Source organism: Pyrgilauda ruficollis, unplaced genomic scaffold (genome assembly GCF_017590135.1).
Source record: "Pyrgilauda ruficollis isolate IOZ18807 unplaced genomic scaffold, ASM1759013v1 scaffold3, whole genome shotgun sequence".
Classification (NCBI taxonomy): Eukaryota; Metazoa; Chordata; class Aves; order Passeriformes; family Passeridae; genus Pyrgilauda; species Pyrgilauda ruficollis.
Window position 1 is genome coordinate 7,525,238 of NW_024524377.1, and position 22,354 is coordinate 7,547,591.

Genomic DNA, 22,354 nt, shown 5'->3' on the forward strand with positions numbered 1-22,354 from the left:
TCAGCTGTCATTGGTCAGACCCTCAAATCTAAAAAAATTTGCTTCAAAGCCTTAAAATCAGATACCTGAGAGCAGTCACCATGGTTCATATATCTGGTGGCATGGCTTCTGCCACTGAATGTTGTGTTAAAAAAGGGAGCAAAAGGGAGTTGTTATTACTGCTGTTTCTTGAGGCAATTCCTGACAGAAAGGGCTGGCTCAGCTTCCACATCTCATCTCCTGTGCATTCTCCACACGCAGTGCCCGGTGCTCAGCGAATTCTGCTTTGCCAGTCCCCAGCAGTTTTGCCCATCCAGTGTCCACTGCTCCAGTCAGTGGCAGGGTGTTGGGATCCATCTCCCTGTGGCCTCCTGGGGTCTGGCTTTTGGAAGCCTTGGGCTGCACAGGGCTGGTGTGCTGCTTTTGCCCACCCTTGCGGGGACCACACTCATGGCCATCCTCAGTTCTTCGGGATGGAGAATCCCTCCTGAGCTGCAGGAATCACCCTGAGGACCCCTGCAGCAATTCCCACTCTGAGCCAGTGAAATCCTCTCCCTGTGCTCCTCTTGCAGAGCATCACAGTCTTTGCAAGAGGAGGGACAAACCTAGATGTTTGTGATAGTATCTCCCATTTTTGTTCTCTTTTTGATGTTGGGCAACACTTCACCTTCAAGCTGATGACTTCCATTGTCATTAAACCCTTGCATTAGCAGGCCCAGCTTAAATTATCCATTAATCCATGAGTTTGGAAGAACAGGTTTCACCCTGTGAACCCAAGACAAAAAGGAGACAACGTTGATTTAATTTTGGGCATGAGGGGTGTACTGTTTCAAAGATGAATTCACGCCGTGGTGGTCTGTGGCAATGGTAATCTTTTATTCTTAGACCACTAAGCAGAAGCAGAAGGGAGTGGATTGTCAATTGTTTGCTGTTCCCACCCAGGCAGTTTGATCTCATCATCCTGTGGCAGAAGTCACATCCCCAAATCTGTGATCTGTGTCCTCAGCTAAACTCCAAAGGCTTTAAATTGATGTCCTTACAGGATAGATTTTGGATTGAGCATTTAGTTTTTATAATATTGCTTTTTAATCTTGAGCCCAGCTATAAAGCAGTGTGTCCTAGTTAAAGGAAACAGAAATAGTGTAAAATGGCTTAAAAAATTAGTAGATGCAGCTGTGTTGCTCATCAAGTCATAAGCCTCACCAAGCAGGAATAAGCTGGATAAGCATGATTGTTGAGTTTATGTTCTTAAATTGACCAAAATAAATTTTTCCAATTTCTGCACTGCCTCTGCGTGATGGTATCCAAGAAAAATTTCTGAATTAAGCTCTGAGTTTAAAACTTTTCAGTAAAAGCCCTAAGGAGAGGATGGTGGCAACAGTACATGAAGAAGGAGGGGGCTAGATTATCCCTAGAAGTGTAAGAGTAATACTGTCCATAGAGAATAATAAATTCTTTTGCACTTACATCTACATACATTAACGATATTTTGACATAATTGGTTTGTGCTTAGCTAGGAATGAAAGAAGAACCAGCCACAGGATCCTGTTGGTTTTGGTGCTTCTCAGGGACTAATAAATTCATAACTATTAAGACAAGCACGTTTGATCACAGCATCCCAAATAGCCTTTCTGGCAGGAAGAACAGTGTTTTGGAAATGAAAACATTGCAAAATACAAAGGATACATCCCCTTTTCGAGTGGGAAGAATATGTAGGAATGAAAAATATGGGCATGGGAAAGAATTTTCCCAGATTTAAGCATATTTTTGCAGCACTGAATTAAAATCAAGCTTGCAATCACAGTCTTATTAGCACTGCAATCAGTGCTAACAGTTTTTGTGCTACATGAGTTATGTTCTTCTTTGTTACCCCAGAAAATGCATGCCAGTTATACTGTGAGGCCCACCTGGAGCACCTGCTGCACTCCACATCCCAGCCCTGTGCCCTGTCCTGCTCCTGCTGGACAAGAAAGCTGGGGACAGTAAGGAGGAATATTTAAGGCATGAGCTTCTTGCTTCCTACAGCGGGGCACTATCTGCATGTGCATGTTTGCACATGGTGCCTCCTGCAGCCCTGCCTCTTCCAGGTGGGGCTGCAGCAGATTGCAGGGAAATGCTGAAGGAGAAGGAAGGTGTTGTTTGAGGAGATCTGACTTGGTGCAGCCTCACACCAGGTGCCAGGCAGGGCTCTGCCAGCCAGGCTGCAGAGTCCCTTGTGGTGTGCATTGCCAGCATGGCAGTCTTGGGGTGCTGTTGCTGCTGTTGGGCTGGAAGTAAGTGGGAACAGCTGTGCTGCTGTGCACAAGGAGGAGAACAATAAAGCAGTTAAGGAAATGTTTTCACAATACTAAAAAATGCGAGTTCCATTTCTGGGGAAGAAGAGGGGAAGCCAGAAGTGTTTTGCAGAACCTGCCACTGCCCCAAGTTCAGCCTTACCCATGAAGGGCTGGGAGAGGGCAGAACTGGGAGCTTGGTTTTGAAATGATCCAATTCCCTGGGGCTGAGACCCCACTGAACTGGGAAAGGGGCTAATTTGGAAGCTGGGAACATGGGATCTCCAAAGCCTGGCTTGTGAGGTTGGGGTTTATGATTTTATTTAGACCCCTCCCTTAGCAAAGTGAAAGGCAAACTTTTGCCACCTGCTGTCTGGCTCTACCAAGGTCCAGCTGGTGTGAAGCTGAGTTCACTTTGAAGTCACCCCAGCTTTTCTGAGGTGTAGGTGTTGCCTGTGGTGGCCTTCCTTGGCAGCTCTTCCAGAGGGCGTCTCTGCTGAAACCAGTGTGGCAAAGGAGAAGGTCAGGGACAGGCTTTTCTCTGCTTCTCTTCACATCTGTACAACCTGTGACTCAGCCTTGCCAGCTCCTTCCCTTGTGTTCGTCACTTCAGGAAGTTTCACCTCTGCCTCAGTGCTTCCCTGGGTGACCCTAACAACTTTCTTTTTCCCTTTTGCCCTGATTTCTCCAGCTGCATTTTTGGGGGGAGCTCATTTTCAAAGGTGTTTTCTTCTGTGTCTGCTTCACCTTGACTTCCCTGCACAGCTCAGAGGACATCTTGCATTCACTTCATGCTGGCTATTTTCTCCTGATCCTCTTCCTTCTCCTGCTCCACCTCCTACTCTCTCTTGTGCAGGATTTCTTGGACTGCTCCTGGTTTTCTTTGAGAATATACTCAAGTAAGTGTGGGCAGGGTTCCTGTTGCAGTAGTCCATGAAACATCCATTTAAGCTTCACTCTGCTTTTCTTTCCTGTTTTCTAAGGAAACATCCCTGGACTGCACACTGGGCAACAGTGTTTTTCATGTGTCCCTCCCTTAGATGTTCTCTCAGATGAGATGGAAAGACTCTCTCTGATACCTCCAAAGTGCTAAAATTGAGACATGCACTCCATGTTTTTTTCTGGCCAGCCAATATGCTACATAGCTTAAGAGGACCCAAAGTCAATACCTGTTTTCCTGTAGTCTCCTAAGGGATGCATTTGGAAAAGCTTATTGCCCTCACCCTCTTCTTTTGAAAAGTGATCTGTCTGCTCTGTGGGGGAAAAAAAAAAGTATGATCTGGATTTTTATGTGTGCTGGGAGTTTGCTGCTCAGCATGCCCAACCTTTGTGTGTGCAGGTGACCAGACCTCGTTCCGAGTGCAGGTGCGGCAGGTGGAGGACTATCCCGTGGACCTCTACTACCTGATGGATCTGTCCCTGTCCATGAACGACGACCTGGACAACATCCGCAATCTGGGGACCAAGCTGGCTGAAGAGATGCGAAAGCTCACCAGCAATTTCCGTCTGGGCTTTGGCTCTTTTGTGGACAAAAACATTTCTCCTTTCTCCTACACAGCGCCAAGATACCAAAACAATCCCTGCATTGGGTAAGTGGTGGGTGCACCCTGGAGGGGGAAGGTCTGTGTTTGCACAGAGCCTGGCTGCAGTCTTCGTGTGCCTTTTTGCTGTAAATAATGAACCACACTTCAGCCCTGGCTTTTGGGAATGATGATGATGAGCCTGGCTGTCACTGTGATACTTGAGCAATTCAAAATAGGACAGCTTCTAATTTTGCTGTGGCTGTTGGGAGATCTCTGCATCGAGACATGGGAAACTGGTGTACCAGGGAGCCTGAAGCTATTTTTAAGTACCTGAAAAGGATGCAGACATAGCAGGCTTTTTTACAGCCTTTAAGGAAAAGGAGCCAGAGCCAGAAATTCCTGATTTCTGATCCTAGCTCTGAGTCATAGTTTGGCGTTGAGTAAATCAATTAAGCTTTTTGTCTGCATTTTACAGATAAGGAGACCAAGGCAATGTAACTTCTTCTCAACAAAAGTGTTTGGAGGAACTGAGATTTGTGATGGCCTATAGTGCTGATTAATGAGTTTTTGTAGAGTGTTTTTAAGGTGGCAGGAGGGTTTTTTCATCTTTATTGCTGTGGAAGGAAAGCAAACTGGCAGTTACAAAAGACACAAATGATGTGGTTTACTTTATGGTGATATCAGAACCCTCATCCCTTTATTTCCTTTTTTTTTCGCTTGTGTCTTTGCAAGTGTCTTTTTATCTGCCTTTTAACCACCAGAGGTGGGATCAAGTCTATTGAACAGAGGATTATGCCAGAGTGAAATTGGGTGTAGGGAAGGGTGTCCAGGCTCAGATGAGTTTGGGTGTTGGCACTGAAGGATGGATACAGCAGCAAGTGCCCTCCTGGGAGAGTGTCACCACTGACACCTTTGTAGTCCCCATCTTCACCTCATCCATAAGTGGATGCTTCCTAGTCCTGTGCTTTCATTTGAGCTATTTGTGGATGCTTACATTGTAAGATCACCTCATGCATGGATGCCAAGCTCTGTGAGGCAGATAAAGACAGCTTGCATCAGCTGTGAGTTTCTAGGCCAGCTTTTGGCACTGACCAAGAATTGGCATCTCACTGCACATTGCTTGTTGACCAGACAGAAAATATCTGTATTTGCTTTTCACCAGTTCTGTCCAGAGTGGAAAGTCAAATGGATTTTAACACTCTTTAAGAAAACTCTTTCTTTAATCATGAGGCAAAAGTGACCACACTGAGCCAGGAAGGTGTCTCTGCCACGATGGCATTGCATACCACACTCTTCATAGAGCTTCTCCCAGAAATTTGGCATAGCCTCTGAGGGATCTTCTGTCATCTCTGTCCTCCTCAGTCTCTGACACCTGCCCTCAGGGTGGGGACAGGCTGCAGCTGGAGAAATCTTGGAAACTTTTTTTGGCTGGTGTGTGATTTAATTGGCGTGACATGGCTTTTGCCAAGTGAAACATGCAGAAGGAGGAGAGGATGGAGCTGGACAACTCAGCAATAAATGTGTACCTGAAACTTCCAATGACCTTTTACCAAGAACACCCAGAGCTGTCACCTCAGCTTTTCCCACCATGGTCAGGCTATCTAAGTGAACATATGTGTGTTCCTTTGGCTTTACCCAGGTGGTTGCTTTTCTTTCTCTGGGTTACTTTAAGCCAACCTGGTCTTGGGAAGACACTTAGGAAGGATTGCCCGTGGCAGCTCATCTGGTAGGTGCTCCCTTCCAGTTGCCTTGTATCTCCTCTTCATCCAAAGCAGGGGTGCTGGCTCCCTGCTCTCTGATGGAATCTCCTTCCCCAGCCTGCTCTGTGTGGGGGCTCCGGCTGCTGCCATGTGTCCCTGGTGCAGCGAGTGGGTTGTCAGGCGTGGTTTTGTTTGCAGCTATTTCTGGTGTCAAAACAAACCATTCAGCATCTAAGAAAAGCTGCAAGTAAACTTGAGCTGCAGTGGGTGCTTTTTGCCCCTGGTCCAGGCTCTCCCCTGTTTCCCTTGTCTCCTTCATCACCTCTGCTCCTGACTCAGCATCCTGATGGGCTAAGGGCAGCTTGCTGAGACCCTGCAGTGTGGAGGTTTCAGACATGGCAGACTCCTTGCCTTGCCCTGGGCGTGAGCCTGATGGAAGTCTGGATGTGGATCATGGATCAAAAGGGATGTCTCTAATTGCCAGCCAAGTCCAGGACAATGAGACCTCCCCACAGTTAGGTGTGTGTGTGTGTGTGTGTGTGTGTGTGTATGGAAATCCCTGCTTTGGGGTCCCTTGTGAAGAATTTGAGTTCTCAGTGATGGTAAATTTTAAATACTCCTTTGTGTAAAAAGCCTCTTGCAACTTACCCAGAGTGGGTCATGTGTCAGCAGAAGCTTTTAATTGTACTCTGGGTTTTATGTTTAAAGATAAGGGTGAATTAGTGCCAGGCCAACTCCTTTTTAAACACATTTCTTCTTAACCCTTCCCATCCCTCTCTCCTGCACACACCCACTGATTTCCCGTGCCACAAGAGCTGCTTTGCTGAGCTCTCCAGGGGAGCGCCAAAATTGCCTTCTCATGGTTTTGTATAGGGGAAAAAAGGTTTCCTGGTAGCCTGCCAAGACATTTCTCTGCCTTAGGGTGCCCCTCCCACCTTTCTGCTCCGGTGGCGCCCTGGGAAGCAGAGATTATGTTTGCTCACCAGCTTGCAGGGAGAGTGGGAGGAAGCTTGAGCTGGTGTTGGTTATTACTCCATCTCATACTGGGCAATTGCCAGGTGCCTGGTGATGTGCAGTAGGTGTAGGGTGGCTCATACTGGCAAGAAAACTGGATGACACAGTGAAATCTATACTGCAGAAGAGGGGAAAGGTAACCCACAGGCTCTGCAGGTGTGGGACACGGCTCCCATGGCCCTCCTGGGCTGCTGGGGAGGGTGGATCTGCCAAAATGCAGTCTCCCTATCACTAGGTTGCATCCTTGGCTGCAGATTCCCAGTGAAAACCACTTTATGAGTGCTGAAACTGCAGAGCTGCATGGCCCAGGGTGGGCTGGTGCTCAGTGTCTCCACTTACATGGTACATGGAGAGAGATGTTCACTCCTGGTGGGATCTCTGGAAACTTCAGCTTCTGAAAGCCCCTGAGGGGAAAAAAATATGGGCTCTACTGTAGGGCTTTGTAGAGAAATAGCCAGAAATTGAAGTGTCCAAAATATGAAGCACTGACAAAGTATTCCAACCCTCTGAACAAAATCTTAGGGACCAACCTGGTAGAGCTGGGAGCTTCTGCAGTTCTTGGCTGCGGGTGCGGTTCCTCCCAGCTGACCACTCCTCTGTTCTTCCCACAGTTATAAGCTGTTCCCCAGCTGTGTCCCATCCTTTGGCTTCCGCCACCTCCTGTCCCTGACGGATAAAGTCGACCGTTTCAACGAAGAAGTCCAGAAACAGAAAGTTTCCCGCAACCGAGATGCTCCAGAGGGCGGCTTTGATGCCATTTTGCAGGCTGCTGTGTGCAAGGTGAGTTGCTCTGATTTCTGGAGGTTTCTTCTGCTCTGTTCTTGAACCAAGGCAAAGCTTCAGTCTGCCATTTCTTGGAAGTAACCACTAAATTTTTCTTGGAGAAACTGAAAAATGCTTTTAAAAGTAGAGGCTTTTATTTTTATGTGCTTCTGTAGATAAAAAGGAAAAAAGGTTAATTATTTTTCTAGTTCAAAGGGCTAAAAATGGAGCTTTTGCAAACGCAGATTTAGGGCTGAGATTTCATGACACAGTTAGAACTTTGGTGCTGAGCACCTGGGACAGAATCCTTCCAGAGTCACATACACTTGTGTGCAGCAGCACTGCACATCAGCTCAATGTGTTTTTGAATCAAACACATCTTGCAGCAGTAGACCCATGTTGAGGGTTGGAGCTGGTTCCTACTGCTCATACTTTCCCTCTTGTTGTGTGGGGGGATGATCTCACCTCTGCGTGCTGATAGCCTTCTCTCCCTCTTTGTCAGCAGAACTGGAGCAGAGTTCATTAGCTTAGTGCCATGTTAGCCATGTCCTTAGGGTTTTTGGAGATGCTTGCTTGGAGATCTTTCTGGAACAAGTAGTCGGGTTGCTCCATATCCCTTTGTCACGAATGAAAGTGTTTGCTCGACTCTGACATGAGGCTGAGCTTCCCTGCTCATCAGGAATGGCTCTATTTGCTTTTTCCCCTATTGCTGCAATTTGCTTTGTGTTTGCTTCAGCCTTGCTTAGTCCTTTTGGTTGGGCATGATTCTTCTGGGTCTGAATTATGGGGGATAGGCATGGTCTGTGGGAGCGATGGGATGCAGGCATGTGGGAAATCAGATCTTTCCTTGCCTGGGTTGGCTTTGCTGTGTTTCATGGTCTTGGCAGGACTGAACCTGCCCCACTGGGGCATCTTCCCACAGATATTGTTGTTGGCACAACTACAGTGCTTCTCCCAATAACTGTGGATAAAAAGCGCTTCTCATTTTTGGAGAGGTGACTCCCATGGTTAGAGCAGGGATGGCTCAGGATGGTGACTCAGTTGTGCCATTCACCATGTGGGTTTTTGCAATCCCTTCCATGATGTTACTGCAAAAACAGCCAAATATTTCCCTATGGTGCAGCAGTACTTCAGTGTGTATCACAAGGGCTCATTTCTGAAGTGTTGGTGGAAGGCAGGGGACCTGCAAGATATTTCCTCTATATTTGTGGCAGTCTCAGATTGTTGTTTAGGACCAAAATCTTTAACTGCCCTTCTTGAATGCACAGCCTGGTCCATTCTAAATATAGAATATGAATTTAGATGCTGGTACCATCTAAATTCAGGAATGAGCACCTTCAAGGAAGGGTGAGCAAAGGTGAGCATGTGCACATGCATGACTGTTGGCATGATGTGGCAGGTCACGACAGTGAATTTCTGCAGCCACAGCAGTTAATTAATTACTGGAGCTTGGGTGTGGGAAAGGAAGTCCATGGACCTGGTGTGCAAGGCAGGAGAACTGGCTGTGCCATGACTCATGCTGCATCGGCATTGCCTTGCTCTGGGCAGAGCAGCTGCCTCTCATCACAGCCATGAGTAGCAAAGATTCTGTCTGTCCAGAGTTAAAAAAGGCAAAATTTCAAGGCAGCTGATTGACATTAGGATGGTCCCAGAGTCAAAATGGGAACTTATTGCTTAATTTCCCTTGTGGTTCCTAAGCGAAGACCCAGACTGGTGAGCTGTGGGTTGTGGTGAGGCTCAACACCACTGAGGTGGGTGAGGGTTGCAGACATCTGGGGTGGCAGTGAAGTGCAGCTTGCTGACAAGGATGTCCTCGGCATGGAGTTTTTCATCCTGCAGTGACTAATGGCATATCATGGGGATGAAAACCCCAGAAGCAGACAGTAATTTCTGTTAACTCAGGAACTATTCCCCCTCCCATGCAAGGAGAGCCGCATATGGGTACCTTGGTGACTTCTGAGGTGGGTTTCCTTGTCACTGCTGTGGCACTCCATTGCATCTCACTGGCATGCCCCAGCTTTTTTCAGGATAGTTACCACCTTAGAAAGTCCCTGCCCTGGGGACATGCAGTGTGTTGCCCATGAAGCTCTTTGTGCTCAGCATCAAGGGGAGAGTGGGTCACAGCATAGCAGAGCCTCGCTGTCTCCAAGCCATGGTGCCTACACAAGGCCTTCTCCTCCCCTTCTGAGGTGTCACAAACAATACCTCCTGTGTTGACTAGATGTTTTTACACTGGAATGCATAGCAAGCATTTCTTCTGCATGAGCTGCCTAAGGGCTCTGTAGCACTCAGTGATGTTTTGGCCTGGTCTTCAGCCCAAGGAGTGGGGAAAGTTTGTACAGCTAATAGAGACTAAGGAGCAGGCCCAGGGTTTGGCTGCTTTCTGAAAGATGAAGGTATGGTAAATGTTATTCTCGAGGCAATGAAAGAGCCAGAGACAATAAGCCTTTATTCTGATGCTAAAATATTATGCCAGGAATATTAATCAGCCTTCCATAATTACATTTTCCATTTGCAGCATTTTGGTTTTTTGCCATTCTCTAAGTGCAAGCCTCATATGGCTTGGTGGTATGTGTAAGTTTCAGATCTTATATGCTAAGATGAAGTGAGGAGATAATGCTAGATTGGAATACAAAGAATCTTTTGGAATGGTTTTGATTGGTGCTTGCTAGACACTGGTAGCTGGAGATAGCCAAGGGATCTGGGAGACACTGAGGTGCCTTTCAGAGCAATACCAAGTGAAGGAGGTTTTGGCTTTTGATCCCTAAGGCATACTTGCCTTGCACCTGTATCTGTTTCTTGCTTCCAAGAAGGTCTGCACTTGAAAAACTGGTGAGATTTTAGATAAATTGATGAATCTGGGGGAGGGACTCCTAGGAACTGAGTCTTGGCAATTGAATGGTTTTTATTCAGTGCCCAAAGTATAAATGTAGGTATTTATTCAGGCATGGAAATACAGGCTTTGCAGCTTTTTCAGTAGTGTTTGGAGGCAGCCGTGGCAGTTTTGCCAGTCACTATTGGCTGTATGGAGTGAGTTTTTTGGGGTGCAGAAGACAACTGCAGCTGGTTGTAGGAGTAGGGGCAGGATTCATAGCACCCCAAGCCCTGTGGAAACATGTTACTCTGCTTTGGGTCCACCCCTGCTTTAAAAATCCTTCTTATCCCATAAGGATCAAAAACCAGATGAGAGGGTAGGCATCAGTGCAGGGTTTTTTTGTTCAGCAATCCCAGTCCAATAAAAATAAATGAAATTCTCCTTGGTTATTTGCTTTAAGCGGAGTGGAGTGCTGCTCTGGGTTTCTCAGTGGAAACTGCATGCGGAAGAGCTGTATTTTCCAGTGCCTTGAGGCCGCTGGCAGAGGCCAGTGTGAGATGCTCCTTGGCATGCCAGCCTCCTTGGGGGGCTTTTTTTGTAGGTCTACAGCTTTTTTTTGGTGTGGGATCAGCACTGGCTCAGACAGCCTATCCAAGGCACCCTGGTTTGATGCTCTGAGGCATCACATACTTTCAGTGCCTAGATATTGGCACTGAGATTGTGGGTGCTCATTGCTTTTTGGGAATGAGTTCCTGAACTGAGCTGCCACAGCAGTTCTGGTATTGTTTATATGGGAAATTGTGTTGGAGTCATGGAGAGTTTGTCTGCAAAGGAATTCTTAACCCATGATTTAAAGGTGGGCTTAGCAGGCAGGTGACCAGCACCAGCACCCCTGAAGAGACTTTGTAACTGCTGCTTGAATGCTGTTCCTTTTCTTTGTGTGCAGCACATTTCTAAGGAAATGAAACTCAGATTAATCCTTCTAATCTCTTTGGGAGTTTCTTGGCCTTAATCATTTAAAAAGAAATCAGCTTTGGATACTCAAAGAAAAGTGAATTGGATGGGCTTCTGTCTGGTGGCTGAGTAGACTGAAAACTGCCTCTTGCATTATTAGAGCTGTAATCACTTTTGGGTTGAGTTCTTAAGAAGTTACATTTTGGCATGAGGTTTTAGCCTTTTGTCCAGTGGGGTAACTTCAGAGGAATGAATCCTGCTTCCCAGAGCAAAAAATATTCATTGCTTCCTGAGCTGGACTGTAACGTGCCGGTGCATGCTAAAGGATGTGTGTTGCCAAAAATTTCTTCCTATGGCCTTATATGCATCATGGGGGTCTTTAAAATGTCAATAAAGAAAATAAACCTTCTGTAATTGGGAGGAAAAAGGAATCTACTCTGGAATAATGTCCCTGAAGCAAGAGTTATATTTATTGGAAAGATCAGCAGGCTTTGGGCTATGACTCACATTTGGAGGCGAAAATTGTGCTGGCACATGTGATTCTACACCCTTCTGCCTGCTCTGCCCTCCTGCCCTGCCCACGCCACTGCTTTCCACAGGAAGGGCCACCACCTTCCTGTAAACAGGGCAGAGTTTGGGTTTTGCTAAATAAGCTGAGCAGTAACTCTGGAGGAGCTGGGTATCTCCATCTGCACTGTGTTCCCATCAGTGACCCAGCTTTTCCCTTGTGCTTTCCCAAAGGATTTGTGTGCTGGTACTCTGAGCCAGGTCCTGGACGGAGGGGGATGCTGGAAGTGTGTGGGTAGGGAAGGTGTGGGGCAGTGTCTTTGCTGGCAGATGGTCAGTGTGACCAGCCCAAGGGGAAGCTCTGGACAAGGGGACTTTCTGCCTCCAGTCTGTGCGTGGCAGGATCTCCCTGCTGTGGTCAGCAGCAAGACCCCTGCTCACCCAGCTTGGCAGTGACCTGGCAGCAGGAGCAGACACTGAGGGGTTTGCTGCAACACAGTGGTTTGCAAAAATTTCTTTTGAGCCCCTCTGTTTCCTTCCACTTCCATTGCAACAAAGTGCTTCAGTGTGCTGTTATAGGCACAGATCTGCTTCCTGGTCTGATGAAAACTTGGAAACCTGGGGAAGCTCCATGGGAGGGAAGTGTTTGTAATCTAGATCTTATCCCTTTACTTGAAAAAAATCTGTCCTTGCATCTCTCTTCATATAAAGACAGTGATAGTGTCTGGTCCTTGCACAGAGGGACCAAGGAGGGGTCAGAGGATGTTTCATGTGCTGTGCTTGATGCCTCAGTGCTTTGTTAGGGACCTCAACAGCACGTCTTGACATTACCATGCTTTTAAATAGGCAGGAGTTTCTCAGAGCAGCACTGTGCAGAGTGGTTGTGTGGGATTAGTGCCAGCACCAATGGCAAAGGTCCCTGCTCTGCTCTGGCTGTGTGTACCCTGGCCCTCCTGGGCTGTGGTGCAGGGGGATGACACCGCCTGGGGTTTGTGTAGAGTTGTACAACGAAATAGCAGAGGCACCATGGCTTCCAGGAGATGTGTGCAGAAGGGGATCAGGGCAGAGTGCCTGGGCATGAGTGTGGTTGCACCAAAGCCAGTGCCCTCAGGCAGGGACCTCACTTTGTCCATCACAGCTCAGAAACAGCCTTTATGAGCGGGCAGCAATGAAAATGCTGAGCAGGGATATTGCAGCTCTTGCTGTTGCGTTGGCCGCTCCACAGAGCTGAGGAAACAAGGTCAGATTAAATGTCTGTGGAGGAAATTGGCAGGTCTCCTTTGGCTATAAAAGCAGCTGAAATTCTTACTCTTGGATCTAGGCAGAGAAGGTCTGGTGGACAGTCCACATACCTCCTCATGCCTTTTAAATTAAGTGTGTTGGAAGGAGATGCTGGGAAATGCTGGATGGGCTCCTGACACTTTGTTTTCATACCAGGGATGGGTGATCAGGAGCATGGTACTCTCCTAATTAATGCTAATGGGTGTGCTGCTGGCCAGGCACATGGCTGGGACCATGTGCAGGGTGAGGGGTGACGCGTGGGCTTGGCAGGGGCAGGCTGCTGTCTCACAGGGTTTGCTTTCCCCCAGGAGAAGATTGGCTGGCGTAAGGAGGCATCTCACCTGCTGGTCTTCACCACGGATGATGTGCCCCACATAGCCCTGGATGGGAAGCTGGGGGGGCTGGTGCAGCCCCACGATGGCCAGTGCCACCTGAATGAAGCCAACGAGTACAGCGCGTCCAGCCAGCTGGTGAGTGGGGCACGGGGCCCAGCCCTTAGAGACCTCGAGGGCTTGAGGACCTCTCTGGAGACCAGCCAGCCCCTACTCCAGCAGCTTTTGGCAAATGCAGTGCCTGGTTTAACCCAGCTTCTGCAATTTGCAAATAAAATTTGCTCTTCCTTTGGGCATTCCCCCATAGGGAATGCTTCCGTGATGGTCAAAAATGAGTTGGTGACTTAGTGAGTTCCTTCAAAGCTCATTGCAAGGGATGGAAAAGTAACTTGGTGTCCTGAAAAGCATTATATTTTGCCTGCAAAGTGTAGAGGAAACAGAATATGTCATCCCTTTTCTAAAATATATCTGAGGAGGGTGGAGTCTGAGAGGACTCTTCCTGAGGAGGGTGTATCTACCTTGATGTGACTACACTAGCAAGTACAACAGAATGCTCCTTTTATTATTCCTTTTATTCCTTTTATTCATACCCTTGGAGCACAACACTATCATAAGTTGTAGTAATAAACAGGCAAACTAGCCCTTTTTAAAAATTGAACTCAGTGGAGGAAACTTCTGGGATGTGCCTGCCACTTCATTATCCCATCCTTCTGCAGAACGGTGCTTTATTCAGCAGATCACATGCACTAATTATGGTTTTTGCTCCTGAATGTTACCCTGTGAGGGGAAGGGAAATTGGGTGCCTGTGTTAAGGTGAGAAGCTGGGCTCTACAGTGGAACCCCCTGTGCAATCCTACCACTGAATGTATATGGAAGGGAGCACAGTTCCCAAACTGGCTCCGTTATGTGGAGTCAGTGCTGGGGAGCTGGCATGGGGATGCTGCCTTGGTGTTTCCATGTTTGAATCTCAGAGGCTCTCAATCAGCCCTCCAGTCTTCAAGAAAATGAGATGTTTTTTTCCAAGGACAGCACTTCAGAAACAGGTGGGAGTTTTGAACTCAAGCTGGTCTCTAGAAACTGAGCCCTGCTTCGTTCTTTTGTTGCTAGAGCAGTGTCTCCCTGCCATCCTCTCTGCCTGGGAAATCTGCAGAATTAGAGTTTATTGTAATCTCTTTGTGGTCCCAGTATGCAGAAAGAACAGGCAATGGATGTTTCTGCTTTGGAAGAAAAAAACTTGATATATTTCCACTTTCTGTAGTTGTAGATCTCCCTGCCTCGCACCCCTTGAGGTAGCAGGCATTTAGCACATGTGCATCTGCTGATGGCAAAATAGAAAGAGGAAAGAAATAACCCTGTGTTTTTGGTATTGCTGTGGCTAGTGGTGTTGTCAGTCATGCATTTTAGTGAGCAGTGCTGTAGAAATATTTAACAGATTTCTACTATTTCCGTTGGGATTGTACTGGTACATCAAGGACTTCATGCCACAACAAAACGTGCCATGTGTCTGGAATGAATTTTGCTCTTGAGAAGAGAAGAGCAATGAAATTAGTCTTTTTTTCTGTTTTACCTACCAGTCTTTCTGCCTATTTTTTCCCCCTAGGATTATCCTTCCCTGGCACTTCTTGGGGAGAAACTTGCTGAAAACAACATCCACCTGATTTTTGCTGTTACAAAAAGTCATTACATCCTCTACAAGGTAAGTGCTGCTGAGTTGCCTGAGCTGGGGGGAGAGTGAAATGCCTCTTGAGGCCCTGGGGAGTGGAGGCAGCTGCAAACATGTGTGTGCAGTAGCAAACACGTATGTGCAGTGGTAAGGGTGCATGCATGTGGCCACAGGCTGCCTGGTGCAGGCAGGCAAGACTCAGCCCTGCTGGTCCTTTCAGCAGAAAGCACTAAAGCTTCTTAGAGCAAACAGATATATGTGTGTTAGTGAGCATGTGAAGAGCAAAAATAGACTCCATGTTAATCTGGATGTTCGGATGGCTGCCAGCGTGCAGCGTGCCAGAGAGCAGAAACCTGCTCGGCCCATTCTGCAGTGACTTAATCCCATTACCTAATCATGCACAGCGTTTCTGCCCAGCTGTGTTTTTCCATCACGGAGTCCAGGGCCCTGACGTGCCACACACAATTTGAACTCTCCTGCCATTCCTGCTCTCCCCTTCAAAAGGAAAGTTTACCCAAGGCACAAGGACCAGCCTGTGTCTAGAGCTGCCCTGCGGGGTTTTGCTGCTCTGTGGATGCAGGGGTGGTGTTTCAGGCGGGGTTGCTTTTGGAAACCTCTGCTGAGGCCCTCGAGGCTCAAGCAGGAACAACAAGCAGCCGTGTTGCTATGGTGGGGATGCTGCTGTTCACCCATGGGGAGTGGGAGGGCTGAGCTTGTTTGTTCTCCACCCCCTCTCCTGGGGACGCCCAGGGTTGGGAGGGAAGTTGGGACAGCCGCCCCTCCCTCCCTGCAGTGCCAGCTTTCTCGAGTGCACAGCAGCTGGGTCTTGCTCCCCCAGCAGCAGAGCCAGGTATGTTTGTTCCTGACCCATGGCCATGAGCTTTGTTTAATATTTGACATGCTTCATTAGCAGTGCTTTACTTTTGAAAGCTCCACATTAACCAGAGCCAAAACATACCATGTACTCCACTGGGTGATGGGGCAGTGTGTGTGGCCTGTGTCCTGGCATGGGATCAATCCCTCCTCATCCTCTGCTTTCCACTCTGCACCTCAACATTTTAATTTTTCTTCTTTTTTTCTTTTTTTTAAGAACTTTACCACTTTGATCCCGGGAACAACAGTGGAGATTTTGCACAAAGATTCCAAGAATATCATTGAGCTGATTGTCAAAGCCTACAACGTAAGTGCATTTTAATACCACAGCTGCTGAAGTGAAAAGGGCTAAAAGCTTGGCCAGCTCAGCTCCCCCCGGTGAGCTCCACCCTGCTTGGCTGCCTCCCTCCTCTGTCCTCTCCACACTGCTGGAGCTGGGATGTCCACCCTGGGGAGGGAAACAAGGTGTGTGCGGAGGACAAGAAGCATGGATACCCAAGAGAGCCTGTGGGACAGCAGAAATTTCACCTGATGTCTCTTGCGTGCAGAATTCCCCCCAAACACAGCCCTCATCTAAAACAGATCTCTCTCAGAGCACCCTACCAGTAGGTAAAATAGATTCTTTCTTTTAGAGGCCGGTCAAGGATACGACTGGGTCCAGGTAAGGTTTCATTCTTGCCTTGCTCTCCGTGCAGCCCACATTGGTTTTCAACACCCCACGAGTATCACCATGCTCCCAAAGGAGCCCTGCCTATGCAGCCTGCCCTGGCACAGTGACGAGGACAGCAGGGGACCTGGAGTTGTACTGCTGACCTGATGTTGTCCATCTCCATGGAGATCAGGGGAGCAGATCAATTAGAAGCAGTTTTACCCTCTGAGGAAGGCAATGAATGGTTAATGCTGCTAATGAGGCCCAGGAGATACTGCTAATCAAAAGCCCAGTTGTCCCAGTTTGTCCCCTTGAGGCAGGATAGTCTTGTGGCTGAGATGCTTGGCTGGGGAGAAAGAAATTAATATTTATTCCACGTTGACTTTGCACGTGGCCTCAGTGCCATTAGGTGGAAACCTCCCTTTGCCTTGTTTTTGCAGCTGTAAGATGCATCCATGCCTCCATTTCACCACCCCTCAAGCCTTTGCAGATCAATACTGCTGAAGCCGATGAAAACCTTTGGGAATCCTGTAGCTGCACCACTGCTTCCTCTTTTTGCTTGTGAGCCTTTCAGCACAGCTGGCTGGAAACCACTTGGGTGCTTGACCAAGGTGCCCCATGGAATGAGCTCTGTGGGTTGCCTGACTGCTGAGACTGGGGTTAGTTTCCTGCCTGTTCAGCTGGGTGATGGGTGTGGGTGGACCCCCAGGAATGCTGTGGGGAGCTGGCAGCTCCTGCCTGTGCCACAGTCAGCCCGGGGCCACCGGAAACCTGGCACCCACCCAGCCCGTCTCCTCTCGGTAGCTTTGTTTTTTTTCTGAAATGACGGAGGAAATTCTCACTGAAGAAGATGACTAAAATTCTGTTTCCCAAATGGGAGTGAACCTTTTTGTACTCTCTGTGCAAAGGAAAGGCTGAGCCTGGAGAAATCCTTCATCTGCAAACAGGAACTGTCTTCTCCTGCGGGGTGGCAGTGGCTGATGTTCTGGGCCTGGTCTCAGTCCCTCCCCTTCAGTGTTTTCTCCATTTCTGATCCTCTCTCATCTGCTTCCCCTCACTGATGCACACACCAGACTTGCTCAGGGCTTACATTACGCTCAAGATCTCTTTTCACCATCTCTTCAGCTTTCATCTCCCTTTTCATCTGCCCAGCATGCTGTCCCCTCTCCCTCATCCCACCAGGTGTGAAGCAAAAGAGAACAGTGACTGCTTTCTCCCTGCCCTTCCCCCAGATCTCAAGATGTCTGGGAGATGGAAAAGCTCATGGGAAGCTGTGCCCAGACACAGGGCTGGGTTTGGATTGATGAGAGCGAATGGGATGCTGGTTTAAGAAGCACTTTCCTAAACCAAATCCAGGCAGGTTCTGGGAGTGTTTCTTCTTGTAACCACCAGTTGCCCTCTGTGGTGGCTGTGGTGTTGTCAGAAGACACTGTGTGTACAGTGCCAAGGGGCTGATAATAATGGCACTGCATTTAGGGTAACAGCAGGACTATACAGGGCTGATAATAGGATTTGTGTAGGAACATAGGATGAGCCTGTGCAAGGCCATACTGAGGCCTGGCCTGGTGTCCTGTTTTCTCCCATGCTACTGATGGGATGCTCTGGGAAAGAAGACAGGGGAGCCTATCAGTGAAGCAGCTAATTTCTGCAGGATGGTTTGGGCAGAGCAGCATCCATAGATTAACTGGCAATTGGCACACGCAGTGTTCAGCCCACAGGCAGTGGATGCTCCCTATGGTCCCAGTTGCTACCCCATGAATGGCTTCTCTGTTACAGTAGAAAGATAGGAATTATTCCTTTCTTTCCTCAAGGACTGTTTGGATTCACCCGGCGAAAACTCATTTATTTCCTGTCCATTTCTAGAAGCACTGAGTCTTTGGTGGCATGTGGACCCTGCTTTTTTCATCACATGTACTGGGAAGAGGTCTGAATTATCACTTGTCCTTAATCTGGCCTCTTTGGTGAGGGGTGGGTACAAGGGGAAGAGGGATGGAGCTGGAAGCTGGCTTTGGATAATAAGCATATTTGTACAAAAAGCTCCATTTTGAAAAACTTTGTCGTTTTTGGACACCACTGGTATGAAAAATCAGTTCCAGCCGTTGAAAGAATTAAACAAAACAATGTCATTCTGAATTAATATTTATAAACTTCATTTTGTTGTGACTTAAAAAGTCTGTGTATGCAGCAGGGCAGAGTTGAGAAGTAGAAGAAAGGGGTAGAAGCACACCAAAACCTCACAGATGGAAAATGCTCTTCACTTTGAAAAGTTGTTTCAAAGAGAGAGATTTTTCATTAATTTTTTCCCATGGTGCTGTTTCCAGCTGACACTTATGAAAGGGTGCTTTTTATTCAGCTTTTTCTTCTAAGAGGGAGAATACATTTTTCTGACCAGCTGGGTGAAATGAAGAAAGCAGGACAGAGTTAGTGCAGTTTCACATCTTCTCTGTGCTGCACAACAGACATAGTAGGACAGCTGCCAGTGGAGAATCAGGCTTTGCACTTTGCTCAGGAGCTGGTTTATGGGGAGGAGAAGGTGCAGATGTGCACAGAAAGCTCTGACCTTCAATTCAGAGATATTCTGTTTCTGGTCAAGGTTTTCTTCTTTGTCTTGTGCACACGTATGTTTCCAGTGCTGGCTGCAGTGTCCGTGACACCCTGCAGGGGTGGTAGGCAGCTCCTTGTGAACCTAGTTGTGATCATCAGAACTCTTCTGGGCTGGTTGAGTCCAACTCAAATGTCAGTGTGTGTGCAGGGGTGATTTTTTTTCATATAGGTGCATGGATGTCCTACCCACCCTCTGGAAACATTGAGAGAAGAGACTAAAGCAGAAGAAACCCTTCTGTCTTTGGGAGCTTGATGGTTTGCTTTCCCATTGTGTTTCCAGAGTATTCGGTCCAAGGTGGAACTCACAGTCTGGGACAGCCCTGAGGACATTGGCTTGACCTTCACTGCCACGTGCCAGGATGGGTTGTCCTATCCCGGGCTCAGGAAGTGTGGGGACCTCAAAATTGGAGATACGGTGAGTCTGCCTTTTAATCTGATCTCTGGAGAGGCTCTTTCACCTGCTTCCCTCCTTTGATGAGGGGTCCTGGGCAATAAAACACAGTTTTGCTTATTTTCTTCTGTTTTCCTCATGATGATATAGAAACCCACAGAGAGTGGCCCTACTAGAAGTAGTTCTGGGTAGTGCAGGTCAGTCCACGGTGAGCTGTGAGGAAAGAGGGAATACAAGCATCCTCTCTACAGTACTGAGCTAAAGGTCCTGATCAGGCAGCAGGATGCAATAGTCAAAAATGGGCTTTTTTTCCCGTATTCACAGATATTCACATCACACCCTCACCTGTGAAATTCCATAGGCAGCAACCCTCCTCTCCTGTGTTCAGTTCCCAGGTTATTGGATGGCAGCACAGGCTGAAATAAATGTTAACATGGCATAATCCATTCTGTGCTTTTGAAAAAGCGGTGAAGCTAAGCTTTGCTTGTTTAAATTGAGTGTTGATGCAGATAAATGAGTTGCTGGGCTGCAGGGCTAGGGCAAGAGGGCTCAGGTTGGTGGGGAATCTCCTGCCTTTCTTCAGAGTTTTGCTGTCTGAGGCCATGGGTGTGGGCTCATTAGCAGCCCGATTGCCTTATTTGAGAAGAGTGACTCTGCAAACATACCAGAGCTCTCAGTGCTGTGGCATATAAAAATAGTTTGAAAGAGTCAACAGTAGCTGGAGTTTTACCCCACCAAATAAGGATCATGTGAGGTGTTAAACAGGGAGGTGGCCTTGCTTCTTAAACTGAATTTACTTGGCCTTGGATAGGTGGGTAAAAGCAATCCCTGTAGCTCCTTGTTCCTACAGCAAAAAACTTGAACCCCCAAGGAAGCAGATTCTGTCTGGTGGTTGATCCTGGGCTCCCAGCTTTGGCAGGAGCAGGGGAATGGCTCCAGCTGCTGCAGCTTGTGCCATAAAGGGTCTGGCCGTGAGTGCAGCAGGGAGCTGGCACTGGCACCACTCCATTTTAGGGGCACTCTGAGTGTCAAGGTGCCTGCACAGGCAGAGATACCACAGGATTGTGAGGTCATGTACCTCCACACCCTCTTTTCAGCTGCTTTCTGTCCCATTGCTTTCAGGAGATTTGACTCCTGGTAGGGAAGTTTCCACAAAGAGGATGATGCTGGCACTGGGCCCTAATCAGCCAGGGTTTAGTCCTGGGGCGGTGGGTGTCAGTGGGTGAAAGGGAGCAGGATTACCCTGATCCCCTTAGCTTGCTTTCTGATCTCCTCCTCTGTAATTTGAGCTTCTATCCTAATTGCTTCAGGCCTTGGGAATGGGAGGGGGTCAAGGGAGGTTTCCTGGGGGTGCAGCTCTCCTGCCAGGGGAGGCTGCTGTGTCTTCATCTGCACATCACCCCTTGACCTGTGGGACAGTGAAGTCAGTGAGGGCTTGAGGTGACCCCCAAATGTCCCCAGAGAGAAAGCATTCCTTCCTGAGGCCTAGGAAAGGGTCTCATTTCCTTGGAATAAGGTTAATCCTCCTTGCTAACTGGCAGCTCTGGGCAGCGCTGACCAGCCCTAACAAAGAGCAGGATTAAATCGGGGGCTAAGCAAGCAACCAAAGTATGGTCTTGGTTTTCTCAAGGAGAAAATCCCTGACACTGGATTGCAGCAACATAAAATGAGTAGGGGTGTGAAGTATAACCATTCAATGATGTGTGGAACCTTGATAGAAGCATCCATTCAAATGGCCTGTGAGCAGCATGCCAAAAGCTTGGGACTGTGGGGCTGACGCACATTTCCACATGCAAATCAGGAGTCCCATAAAACCTTCTAAATCCATGATCTTATAGGCACCTTGGGTTCTTTGCTGTGCTGGTTAGATCTTTGATAGTGCCTGTTTTGAGGGAGTTTTCTATTTTTAATAGCATGAAAACTGGGTTATTTGCTAGAGTCTTGCCCTGTTTGTTTCATGGGAATAGGCAGGCTCCTTCCCACTTCACAGAAACCAGTTGTGCCTGATGGGGAAAATTGCTGTGGATGGCTGACAACAGAGAGTTTTAAAATGCTTTGGATGCCCAGCCTTCATGGGACCGGCAGATGTTGGTGCACTGAGCTGCAGGTGCCCTTGCTGGATGTGCAATTGTTTGGGGTTTTTTTGCACACCTGGGAGTGAAAGCTCTGACGAGCTGAGCTGGGCCCCGGTCCGTGGAATCGCTCCATGGATTTTCCCCAGCACATTTGCCCTTCCCTGCCGGGGAGCGCCATTGGCAGCTGCTTTGGGGCCGTGCCCGTCACCTTACATCTCCCCCCAGGTTTCCTTCGAGGTGGCTGTGGAGGCGCGGAGCTGCCCTGCCGAGGACGCTTCCCACAGCTTCACCATCAAGCCGGCCGGCTTCCGGGACACGCTGGAGGTGGCCGTGACCTACAGCTGCCAGTGCGGCTGCACCGGCCGGGCCGCGCCGGCCAGCGGCAAATGCAGCGGCAACGGGACCTACGCCTGCGGGCTCTGCGACTGCGACCCCGGCTACCTGGGGGCCCGCTGCGAGTGCGAGGAGGGCGCCGGCGGCGAGCTGCACCACGCGCTGTGCCGTGAGGCCGAGGGCAAGCCCCTGTGCAGCGGCAGGGGGGAGTGCAGCTGCAACCAGTGCCAGTGCTACGAGAGCGAGTTCGGCAACATCTACGGGCCCTTCTGCGAGTGCGACGACTTCTCCTGCGCCAGGTACAAGGGAGTCCTCTGCTCAGGTAGGAGCCTTCCCTCCCTTGTGCCCCTCCGTGTGGTGGCAGGGTGAAAGCTGACCCAAAAGGGGGCTGGAGTGTGCAGGGGATCTGTCGTGTTTCTGGAGGAGTCTGTGCTCCCTTTCTTATGGGAATGAGGAAGGAGAGGTTTAGAGGCATCCACAGTTAAGAGCAAAAACTGCATTGTCCTCATCAGAACTGGGTTTCCAGCGTTGGAGTCCAAGGCTGTCTCCCTGCAGGTTTGTCTGCTGCCTGCGTCCCACAGAGATGAGCAGAGGTGTTACTTTGATGTAACTATGCAAATCTCTTG

At 48.5% G+C, this 22,354-nt stretch overlaps 1 protein-coding gene across 1 annotated transcript in view; it reads left to right on the forward strand.

Moving 5' to 3' along the window:
* The window catches only part of ITGB5 (integrin subunit beta 5), a 57,810-nt gene that overhangs the window by 12,416 nt on the left and 23,040 nt on the right, over positions 1–22,354 (forward strand). Inside the window, exons 4-10 of the mRNA XM_041473254.1 lie at positions 3,592–3,841; positions 7,101–7,269; positions 13,117–13,278; positions 14,741–14,836; positions 15,894–15,983; positions 19,210–19,344; positions 21,621–22,050. Of these exons, the coding sequence (XP_041329188.1) occupies positions 3,592–3,841; positions 7,101–7,269; positions 13,117–13,278; positions 14,741–14,836; positions 15,894–15,983; positions 19,210–19,344; positions 21,621–22,050 (1,332 nt within the window). The remainder of the gene's footprint in view (positions 1–3,591; positions 3,842–7,100; positions 7,270–13,116; positions 13,279–14,740; positions 14,837–15,893; positions 15,984–19,209; positions 19,345–21,620; positions 22,051–22,354) is intronic.